The 13,486-nt window shown below is 25.1% G+C and overlaps 1 protein-coding gene across 1 annotated transcript; it reads right to left on the bottom strand.

The window, feature by feature from the left end:
- Window positions 1–1,946: 1,946 nt before the first annotated feature.
- On the bottom strand, window positions 1,947–8,910 carry LOC113549842 (the record flags this gene model as incomplete). The annotated part of the gene is made up of 3 exons (XM_026951318.1): window positions 8,875–8,910; window positions 4,381–4,475; window positions 1,947–3,267 (listed from the first exon to the last, which is right to left on the bottom strand). Coding segments are annotated over exons 2-3 (1,365 nt in total), but the record flags the coding sequence as incomplete, so codon positions are not given.
- Between the last annotated feature and the right edge of the window lie 4,576 nt (window positions 8,911–13,486).

Genomic DNA, 13,486 nt, shown 5'->3' with positions numbered 1-13,486 from the left:
GTAATAATTAGAATAATATCAAATATTATAAATGATAGTATATAATATACTGTATATTCTACCACAGAATATTCTGTAATTCTACTGTATATGCTATAACATTTATACTATTAATAGTATTTGATAATATGAAGTGTTATCGATTATCGATCACTCGCACAAATATAAACATTTTAATCGTCTATACTCTATACTATATGCATGGTTGAAATATACATATACACAATATTTCAACCATGATTATATGCTATTGCCCATTACTATATTATAGTAACACTTCATATCTGTGATCACTTGTAGGACGACTATCGCAGTCGCAGACTTGCAGTAGTGCAGTATTATCGTTTATTGCTATTATCCAAGTCAAATATTGTGCTGTCACAGTCTTACGAACCACGATGTAAGAATAATAATATCGTAATAAATTATAAATACAACAAAACCAACTACCGTCTACCAAGCTATGTTGTATACTTGTATTATAGTAATTTTGATCAATTTATTAGTACGTACCTACATTTAGGTAATGCCGCAGTGGTATACGTTTACAATTTACAAACTTACATTTTTTTTTTGCGGGGTGGAATCCCCAACACATCCATCCCTCTAAATAGGCCCCTGAGTTTAAGCAGTAACCCAAAACAATAGTAATAGACTTATAGTTCGTGGCATGATATAGTATTATATCATAGTTCGTGAGTACTCGTGGTCGTGGATATTAAAAATATAACGTCGCCTCGTCACTTCGACATTTGTGTTCGATTTTTATATTAATATGGTACGTTATACTCAATTATACGAACTTTCATAAAATAATAATCACTAAACGATGACAAAATAGATAAATTTGTGATGCACTTAACAGTTAACACTGTCTCGTTGAGAACTTGTCAGCCGAATCAGCTGGTCGTGATCATCTGCTGCGTCCTGCGAGTCTGTAAATACCGACTAAGTAGTGGCTACTGGCCAGTTGGGTGCGGCTTAAATGCCGCGTGTTTGCGCATCTCGAAAACACGAAGCATTTCCATTATATATCAATCATATGTGTTGGTTGTTTCAGTCTATTTTTCTTTGTTTTATCATAAAAATAATAATCATACTATACGGCAAACATAAAAATGCGTTTTGTTTTGAGTATGAAGTCTATGTTTATTTAATATAATAACTTGTATGTATATTTGTACAACTAATTTAAGTGACATGTATTCAGTTGATTGTTGATGAATTTTAATTAATGTAAATTTTTATTGAATAAAAAAAATGAAATGATTATGTACCTATTATATGAAATTTGTTATCGGTACAGTCATGTAGGAATGGATAAAGAATTATAGAAATCAACGAATTATCGAGCTAAACTAAATGTTGATCATTTAACTTATCTGTAACCATCTTAAAGGGGTTTAGGTTGGTAAATCTAAAATCAGAATTGAACGTAATTTTTAATGCCAACTATTAAAAAAAATCTAATCATCAAAATGTTATAGTTTTGTAAATTGTAGTTGTAGATAACTATAAGTCTATAACCGTGAATAAAGTATGCATTATAGCCTATAATGTATGATGCATTGTATTGAAAATATAATATATTTTAATTTATATAATTTATTTCCATATCTACCTTTAAATTAATGTTTTTATAATATTTAAAAACTATTTGAAAAACATGTGTCGTTTATTAATAGAAAAAATTGAGTAAATTCAAATACCTATATACAAATTAATTTTACTGTATGTATAAAAAAATGTAAATAAGTAGTGCTTAAATAAAAAATGATTTAAATTTAGTTTATAAATACAATTAACATTCATATAATATATACGTATATAGTACAAAACTAAAAATATTATGGTTATATTAACCACAATTTTTAAAAATCAGCGGTTCATTAAAACTCCTTTAAAACTCCCATCTTTTGTTTTTTATATAACTCATTTGGATTTTGTTTTTTTTTTCTTTTATAAATATTTTGATTTTCATCAGACTTAAGATATGTTGAATCTTTTATACTATTTGGTTGTTTTTGTTGTATGTTAAAATCTATTAATTTGTTTTCAACTTCAGGTATGTTTTCTATCAAATTATTACAAAAATAGCTTGTCATTTTTCGGAACAGTTGATTGTCTTTTTGTTTAATAAATATGTCCGTTGTTTGATTCATATCATTATGTCGACGAGATGGCTGTTTTGAAGTGTGATTATAAAAATGAAAGTTTTGTTTATCTTCGATCTGTTCCATTATATTTTCTTCTTTTTCGTTGCTTATATGTAATTGTTCAAATGTAATACCTAGAGAAGAATTTCTACTATAAGAAGATTGAGATTCTAACTCTAAATCTATATCATTGAATTCATTATTAATATTTATTGAAGTGTTGATACATCTTATAAAATCTGAAAACATGTCCGGCTCTTCAATAATTATTGATAATTCTTTTTCGGTGTCATTTTGATAACTTTCCATGTCCATATTACTGTTCAGATGTGATTTATTAATTCCCATTAAAAACTGTTTATACTCAGGATCACTGTCATTATTAAAATCTAAAATAAAAGATGCTGGAACGATATTAAATTCACCATTAGATGATAAATCCATAAGCATATAATTTTCATTAGCCAATTTGTTGGTTTTAAGTTCTGTGACTATAGCGTTATGGGGTATTTTGATTATTTCTTTAGATACTTTTTCTACCGGTTTCACTTCCGTAGTGAAAATTTTACTATTATTTGATGTTTCTTCTACCGGTTTTTTAGTTTGTAAACTTTTTGATTTAATCATTTGAGAACTTTGTATTTTTTTTGATAGAATTTTGGGAGAACTAGTTCGTTGTATATTTTCTTTTTCCGAGATTGAATATATTTTATTAGAAGCTTCTGAATTCTTTGAAATTCTTTTATCTGAAGTTTTTGTAATCAATGAAGTTTTATTAAATATTTGATTTGATTTTTGTTTTAAAGTTTCACTCGAATTTAAATTCATGTTTGATTTAAGTATACTATTATGAATAGCTCTTTTATCTTTTAATACATTAGATGGTGTGATATTATTTTTAGTATTTTTTGTTTTAAGTTTTGGAGGTTCAGGAACTTTAAAAACTGGCTCAGGTTGAATTAAATCAATACTAATATCAGGTAATTTTTTTAACTTTGATATTATTTTATTGTTTGTATCATTGATATGGGTTATAGTTATTTCTTTTGAAATCTTTAAATTTAATGGAATTAATGATTGTTCTTTCTGATTAAGTATTAATTCTATTTTTCTAGAAAATCGTAAAAAAAAAAAACAATTATAAAAACCACAATAAATTTATACAATTATAAATTATTAAAATATATTTTTTACACAATGTACTTATACTTTGATTGATATGATAAATTACGTACATTTTAACTAATTTTAATTAAATTTATAAAATTATAGAGTATATCAATTATATTATTTAGGTAGATCATAAAACAGTACATTGCATAACACATACGTGTTATCACTTAAGATATATGCATTGTAATTTCAGAGAGTGCCAAATTAATATCAACTTATTATTTATTTAATATTCCAGAACATCAATAATTTATTTATATTTTAAATTCTGAGTTGATCGATTATGTATCGATCTTACAATGATGGGTGCTTTTTTCCTGTCTACCATCACCCTTTGAGGCAGTAAAAATGCTTCAATTTTCAACAGGGAGTGATTTCTGGTATCAAAGTGAATCTAGTTGGTACTTTAGGGTCAAAAGGTTTACGAATATTTTTTTTATAATTAGGAAAAAAAATATAGGAAAAACGGTAATCTATTTCTTGACAAAATTGATTTTTTTTTTTTTTTTTTGTCTAATTCGAAAATGAATTACTGTAGATATTTGACATTTTCACAAAAAGTTTATACAATTCTTTATTTACTATAACATTTTCAAAGTGTTTTAGCAATTTTTTCTAGTTTTTTTTTCAATTAATGTTGATTAGAAATTAATCGCTTTGTAGAAATGCTTGAAAATTAAATACAAGATCCTATAAGTTGTTCTTAAATCTATATTATAATATTGAAAATGTATACACACTTTTTTTTTAATTTGCATTTGTAGTTTAAATTTGACGAATTTTAATACATAAGTAGGTAAGTGTTTTATTCTTATAATATAAATAAATATATATAGAGAGAGACACTTTAAATTATAACTGTGGAAGTTGAAGTTGGTTTGAATATTTATAATGTATATAAATTATATCTATACATATTAATCTGGGCTTTATTATCTACCTATATAATTAATCAATATTATTCATTATATCTATTAATTATTTTTATGATTAATAGAAACCATATTTTAATAAGGTTATTCACTACCTAATACAATTAGTAGGTACCTACTTAATTGTATCTTGATCCATTGTTTTTGATGAAACTTGTGACATTTTTGAGATTGGACTCAATTTGACTTTTGAGTTACTAACATTTTTACATATCTATATAAATAAATAAATAAATTTAGGAAATAATTACTTTTGAAAATTGTATAACAATGATTTTTAATTGTAAATACTCGCTGGTACACTAAAACTACAGTGACGCCACGGCAAAATAATACTAAGTCGATATAGCATATTATCATAATGTAATATAGGTAATAATAATATTATGTTATATTATATACAATTTACCAAACATGACTTATTACTTAGTATGTATTTATTCATCCCCCAATCACCTCAAATTATACAAAAACCAAATATTACTTCAAGTCTATAGGTATTATCTATACTAGTATACCTTTATATAACCAGAGGTAATTCATATAATCATACAGGACATATAGACCTAACACTAGTGTTACCTATTTATCAATAATACAACATAATATAGGTACCAGAAATTATATTATAGTACTTAAACATAATCTATAATATTAGACGTTTGAATCATAAATAGTGATAAAATAATATAAAAATATGAACAATATTTAATTATTTTATTAATTCTAAATTCTTCAAGAAGATAAAGGGTATTACATTACTTAAATATGAATTTATAATATTATATATATATACAGTAGACGCCGCTTATAAGATTCACTTTGGGACCAGTACAAAGTGAGTCTTATAATCGAATGAATCTTATAGGCGAAGGAGAAAAAAAAATTAATTACGTATTTATAAATTTTATTTTACTACATATTTTGCTTTAATTTTAATACTTTAACACATAGTACATATTACATACTTATTATTGAATAAATTTAATAATCCTGATAAAAAAAACTAAAATTATAATAAGTAAATATAACCTATAAAAATATTATAAAAATTATACATCAATAAAAAATTATAAAGGATGTATGTATCATGTATTTATTATTTATTTTGAAAAAAATTTATAATTTTAGTTTGTTTTTTATTTTGTTCTAATATTTCGAAAATATACTGTTCGTAATCAACACGAATATTATTTAATTTTTCAATACTAATTTATTTCTAAATTATAACCAAAAAAGTTTATTTTCTACTATTTATTTTACGAAATTTGAGTTTTTTAACCAATTTTTTTTAATGTATTTTGATACGTCCGGACCGTTCCAGACTAATAAGCGACTGAACCTTATATCCATGAGTCTTATAAGCGGCGTCTACTGTAGTTATAATTGATTATGCGTATATAATAATGATATTTTATATCCAGTATAGGTATTTCTTAAAAAATTAATATTAACAGCAGTTAAAGCATAAATACAATATTTTCTATCTACTTCATTACGAATTATTACCAAAGCACCCTTTACGTCACAAATCATATCATAATCCTACATACAAATTTGAATATACCAATAGTCACAAGAGTAGCCACTTTGTTTAATAGACTCTTTAGCACGAACCATCCAAATCCTTGCCCGTAATTCAAACATCATTCCAGGTAATTCACCGAAAAGATTAAGGAGAAACTAATATCGAGATTTAGCTTAAATTAAAAAAAAAAAATCAAGTCAATAGTGTTTTTACTGGGTAGTGGGTAACTCTTTTTATTCAAGTCAATTATTATGTCATCAATTAAAATATTAAAAATTAAAAAAAAACTCACGGATTATATGTTTTTCAATAAATAAAAAAAAAACATTTTTCTTTTTTTTTTTTTAGAAAATTTCATTGTTTATTTATGTACATTATAAAATATGATAATATATGTAAAGGTTTCAGGTCTCCACAGTTGAATTACAATAATAATTAAAATTGTTACTATATTTATTTAAATGACTTTATTATTTCGTTTAAATTTGAATGTCAAATGTTTATAAAAAAATGTGTGTGCCTATCTTTAAAATTTTTAAATAGCTTTCAATAATACTTTTGAGAAATCTTATATTAAATTTTCTAACTTTTAGATCGGGCAAAAATTTTCGTTTTTTTATAAATTTGATTTTTACCTGTCATTAGTGTCATTCATTGTAAATTCAATAGATTTATTCACAATAAAGGGTGTACGAATATATGAATTTTTATTTTCTAACTGTATGTGCTTAAAATTACTTTGTGCATTAATCATATATTATACACATATTATATAGATTCGTCTATAGATTCTGAACGGAATGGGGTTTTTTATTTTATCTTAACTTTCAATATTGTCTCATTAAGTTAGTTTATGGTAGAGGTTATAGAGAGAAAACATAGTATTCGACAAAATTAATTTTTATATTCTAAGCGCGGAACGATGAATGTAGTGATTTGAATGTTTATTTTTGTATCTAAATATACTAGTTATTTTATAGTATAGAAAACATAATTCCATATTATAAGATCTCACATAAGTTTGTCTTATTATAGGCTGTTATAGCTAATATTAAAAATACATTTATATAACATTATTTTTTTTTATGCATTCTTAACTAAATAACTCGTCAAGATTGCAAACGTTTATAAGCTATTTCGTAATAAAAAACTATAAAATCATCAATTTTTAAACCTTTTAAGATTTAATAATTTAATACAATCGTTCTCATAAGTAATTAATACTGTAATTAAATTATCTAGTAGATATATAAATATAATTATTTTTTTTTATACAGTTTGAAATTTAAATTTAAACGAAAAATTACTTATTTAAACGATGAATAACCATGTTCATTGTATTGTTTTAACTTAAAAACATTATTCCTATTAAGGACTTAAAATTGTAGTGTATATCATGAGTTTTATTTTACGCAATTTCATAAACAAAATATGTATGTTTATTTTAAGATATTACCAATATATTTATTATAACAAACTCGTTGGATCACCCTATATATAATGTAGCACCAGTGTCGTATATATAGGGAGGTTTTAGGGGTTCAGCCCCCCTGAAATGTATGGTTGGTATATGGGCATTGATTTTGATTGTATAATTAATTGGAATTTTAGAATGGATATTTTTTTAACCCCCTCCCCTGATATTAATTTCTATATGCGCAACAGTATTTATATCATAAACCTATTCACACTAGCTGTTTTATGGTAAGGTGGTATTGATTCAAAAGTTAATAACAAAAATATATGATATTAATAATATAATAAATACAAATACGCATTTTTATGATAATTTGTTTGTTTTACGTAGCTAAATATAAGTTAAAAAATTCATAAAAGTTTCATCATAAATTGTTTTTAATGTAATTTAAAAATATCAAAAATACATAGGTACGTACGATTTGCTTACATTTATTAGAAGTCCAAATCTTGGTAAAATTATATAATATATAATATTATATTAAAAATATTAGTGACTTCAGAGAGTTTTCTTAGTCTAAAAGATATTGACGGACGGTGTAACTTTTTTGTTAATTAAAAATTATATTATTATATTTTTATGCATACCTAATAAAAATTTTGAAATATATCGACTAATTTTAAGTTATTTATACTATGAACTTATTTAAATTATTTTACTTGTAGGTCGTTTAGGATTTATAATTTAGTGAGCGATACATTTAAAATTTTGTATTATTTTGGTAAAAATTATAATAATTTAATTCAATTGTATCACTTTCAGAACAATATAATGGTAGGTACCTAATATAAATAAATAAAGTATACAAAATATTCTTAGTAGTAGAGGTCGTCAGTTTCCTTTCAGAACCGTAAAATGATATAATTATGTTTCATTGAATTCAAATTTATCACATTTATTTATTATTATACAGGTGCATCTACTCCAGCGATTCCCAACTTTTTAGTTCTGCAGACCACCAATTATGTAAAAAATCATTGAAGCCCACCTTTATACATAAGCACATATATATATATATATATATACATACAGGCATACGGCAGTTATTAAAAATAAAATAATAAAATATTATTATAACCAGAAATATTATTAGGTATACTAAAAATATGTAATCATATTATTTTAAATATATATTGTATAATATATATAATATTTAATATTAAATGGTTTACGGCGTGGGTTGGGAACCGCTGAACTACTCATTAGTTCAACAACGAGATATAATTGAAACCTATATTATACAAAAGACCAAGTTCCTCGGTTTTTCTATCGAATTGATACTATCTAATATCTTTAATAGTGAATATTAAAATCGTTTCACAAAAGGTATTATACTTACAAATCTATTGCATTTTTTGTTTAACATCATGTAACTAATTAATCCACAACAATTAATAATTATTAAGCTTAATACTTAATATTATCATAGTTTTTGAAACGAATTGCATTTTAGAAAATATTAGCAATATTAGTTTCAATAAAAACAAAATTTAATTAATGTATAATACCTACTATAATATATTATGGGTATATACTATATTATAATAAATAATATAATCACATTAGCTTGATAGTTATTTTATATATTAAACAGTTGTGCATACTTACAGGAATCGGTATTATTGATGGTTTCTGGATGTTTGTAGGTCGCACCACTTTGGCGTGTAGTTCATTTTTGTTGGACATGTTAATTTCTTGCTAAGTATGAGAAAAAAAATTGTTGAGTATAATACAAATCCAAGATGTTTGAAAACAACCTAGACGATAAAGTGATTAGATGTTTTGACTGAATGAGATCGATACAGCGGAGGACTGCAGCGATCGAGTACTGAAGTACGGGAATGATATGACGAGAAAAAAATAAAATGGAAAAGCTTGTTTGAAATGTTTGGATTATCATCCATAGACTAAATTATAGATGATTTACCTGGACGATTGTCTATTGGGTCATGAGTGACGGATGGTGGCCAATCACATTGTGAAAATTATATAGGGTCTTTGGAGAGGAATGTTTTGCAAATAAACGGAGAAATTCATCGATGAAACCTACTAACATCGACGGAAGATGGATAATTTTATTATTATTCATATTTTGTATTTTTCTTTTGGTTTTTTCCGAAAAATCTAAAAGTGATCGACTATTGACTGAATTTTCCGTGTATTACCTATTAACTGTAAAACCAATTACTTGAATTAATATATATATACATGATCTATAGGAATAATAATATCTATATTATATATATATTGCTATAATGCTATTAATATTATTATATTACTAAAGAAAAGACTCATACATTTGAATACTTATTCTAACTTATAAGTAGATAACTTTATTGTACACAATAAATTAATAATATATAATGCTTAGTACAACAAATACTTACTCAATATATTGTAATTTTGATCAAGTATTCAAAATGTTTAGTGCATATTTTTTAATATTTCGATATTTTCGAGTTTAAACGACTTATTTTCGATTACAAAAGGTTAAAGCATATTTAAAATGTTTAGTAGGTACATATTTTGATAGTTTAACCAAAATCATGAACTTAAGTAAATATTTCTCATGAACTGCGAACTTGTCATAAAGACGATGGTAAACTAATTTTTATCTTAATGGTTAGTAGATTAGATTAAATGTGTCTTGTCTATATTGTTGTTTTTTAAATACATAAGCACATAAAAAATTGACTTAAGTAAAATAATTAAAATAAATTAAAATAAATAGAATATTTAAGGAAAAAATGTTATTTTATACTGTAATATAGGCGAGTAAATTTTTTTAGGGCATATTTTTAACTACATATTTTTAATTTTTTTTATGTAAAAGTGCATATTATTATAAATGCATAGTTGATGATTTTTTTATTGCGTATAAAATTCCTTGTTCTAGTTATTATGAATAAACAATGTTACTATACCTGTACAATACAGTACGTGTAAGAAGTTTACGGAAAAAGTCACGGGGAAAAAAGCTACATAATTAGTTGATGATGACAGAAGTTTCAGACAAGTTAGATACGACTGAAATGACTTATCTTTTTTAATGGAATAAGCAGCAGTCGTGTAAAATCTACGCAATAATCAAGGCTATAATTTTATTAGTGTAAACGATTCATATTTTATATTAATACTTCAAAATAACAATAAATTTTAAATTATATAACTAAATAAGTGTTCTGATTCCGTCCACGCTCTACTGATTGAGTTCCGAAGAGTGAACTTACAACGTTACTTGGAAATATGTATAGTAGAATCCGCTTAATGGGGACACCACATAATGATGGGGAACAACCATTTAAATGTTTAATGAAGACAAATAAGCAGAGTCCCGAATAAATATATTCGTTACATTAATATACATTGGTTTATTGGGATAGTTGGATAATGGGGACAGATTGATCACCGTCCGATGTGTCCCAATTAAGCGGATTTGACATTACTTACACGCCCACGGTACTAACTGCATGGATGTTCATAACACAGTTGATTAAAAATACAATAAACCCATTACGATTACGAATTTCTCAGATTAGTCTATATATATTATTAATATAACTTGTTACATATCATACTTGTCATAGTAAGAACAAATCCCCTTTAAACATGTAAATGAATTAATTTTTATAAATTTCTGTTCTGTCTACTCACTCTATTATAAATTTATAACTATATAATTATGATTATATATCATTGTAAAAATATATATTTTTAAATGATCTATGTTGTTGCATCTTACTATTTATAGAAAAATATAATATATCTATTGTCTACAAATCTAAAATATGCTTATATAACACGTTCAAAATTTAAATCATGCAGTCATGGCCTATACTCTATATGATTATATAGTATATAATATAATACACGATGGTATGTCTGTACGTCGTCCGTGTAACTAAATAAAGTCACAATAATTGAAAGGGTTGATTTATATAGATTATAGGCCGTCCATTATGGTATAAGTACATAGCTATTCGATACGACGCGGCTAATTTATTAAATTTATCTTACATAATATATTATAAAAATATAGCTATGATTATATGAATACTATATACTATTGTCGCAGTATTATTTATTATTACGCGAGATGGGTTCGACTTCATCCTAAAAGCTTTTCATAAGCTTCTTTGCTGCAACGTAGTAACATATTTTAATGTTAGTTATAATGACGTTAACAAGGTATAAACTAAATAAAGTATCTACCTATAGTAAGTTCAATATTGTATACAAAGTGAATCACTATTATATAAGCATAATCACCTCATTTTTCTTTAGTAATGCATTAAAATAACTGATTTTTAAAATGTTTAATTACCTATAGGTATCTATTAAAGTATTAACTATTAAGGACTTATTTCAATTAATTAGATTACCTCTCTTGGACTGAGGCAATACAAACATCATTTTTTCAAATGAGTTATGAGAGCCATACTTTCTTACTGTAAATTATAAAGCAAATAGATTATTGATGATTTTAATGGATCTATATAAAAAGTTGAATGAGTAGTATCAAGTTATTACAAATTATATATTAATAAGTAATAAGGATAATAGTTCCTAAAAATTATTACAAAACTATAAAATATAGATACTATTTAATTTAGTTTAGGTACCTCTTAATACTTATGACAATTTTTACAAAATATAACATGTTAAAAAACTAAAAAGAAAATTAATCACAATAATTTTAAAATTATCCCCGTATAATTAGTTAATATAATAATACCTCCTATATCTTCCAAACCTATTATTTACTGGTATTATCCTTACATTTTAGTATACAATGTTAAAATACTCGATAATTACTCATCGAATTTTGATTTGGACACATCAACCTTTAAAGGGAAAGTAAGTAACTATACTTGGCTGTAATGATAGTAGGTGTTGTTGGCGTTGAGTCAAAATCATTGAGCAAAATACTGTAATGTACTTGTGTTAAAAACTGCAGGATTCAGTGATAAATCATTTATCATTTTACACAAAATACGTGATTCTGTGTGAATATTACTTATTTACTTATAATTAATAATAGTATTCAGGAAAAAACATTTTACGATGTATTTATATTGATATTATAGAAATGTATTATTAAAAATTTGGTAATTTGATTTAATTTTGATCGTAAATATTGCATTTTATTATATATATCATTTATATTAAATCAATTTAAAAAAAAAATTGATTTTAATTGTGTTCATGTATTGTGGCATAAATAGGCAATAGCGTATAATTAATTTAAATGTTTTGAAAATGTCATTATGATATTGCTGCAGTGCCTATTACCTATACCTACAATAATATACAAACAAGTTTAAAATTTTTATAAGCGGCTTTTAGTAGAAACTTATGAGGGTGTAAACGTTTATGGTGATTCACAAACCTGTGTGTGTGTGTGTGTGTTTGTGTGTGGGGGGGGGTGTGTTTCCCTAAATCATCTAATATTTAATTGCTGCTATTACATATGTATAATAAAAAAAATCAAAATGTAAAACTGTATTCTATATTTAAATTAGTATTATATTTTTGATTGTTGTCTGTGGGTGCAAAATGATACTTTTGCACCCCTAAAAAAATTGTTGTGGGTGCAACTGCACCCTTATGCCCCTCCTAGATGTCGCCACTGCAAATTTCCATGAACAATATATTATATTTTTTTTTAATTACAATAAAATAACTAAAATCGTTATTTGTGGTATATTTTTGTAATAATTATTGGAAATTGGTTTTCGTAATAATTCCCATTTTTCCGTTATTAATACCTATTTTGGATATTTTTACTTAGAATTTTTTATTTTTAACCTCTAAAATACCTACCAACTAGATTACATTTACTACCTCAACTACTTCCTGTAAGAATGTTGAATTTTTTGTTTTCAAAGTAGGTTTTCAATTGTGATTGCTAAATCATAATTTGAACTTTTCAAAATATTAAATAATGAAACGCTAAAACGACCATCAAATATCAATCTACTCGAATCACGCGCATTAGCGCTGCTGCAGTGCTGACGCGCCTTTTCCGGTTTTTTGGAGAAATTTGTTATCAATCACTGTCGTTATCAGCCGTCCATTATCAATCGCTGTTATCAATCGGGACCGGCAGTCACTTTCTCGGTCATATATTCAACGTCTCATGCCGGATTGGCGCCATTCCGAAATTGGCAGCCAAACCGGGTTGGTTTGATTGTTCCGGAATTTCTACCTTACTAGCGCG

Source organism: Rhopalosiphum maidis, chromosome 1 (genome assembly GCF_003676215.2).
Source record: "Rhopalosiphum maidis isolate BTI-1 chromosome 1, ASM367621v3, whole genome shotgun sequence".
Classification (NCBI taxonomy): Eukaryota; Metazoa; Arthropoda; class Insecta; order Hemiptera; family Aphididae; genus Rhopalosiphum; species Rhopalosiphum maidis.
The sequence above is the reverse complement of the archived record's forward strand: the minus strand, read 5'-3'. Positions and strand labels throughout refer to the sequence as shown.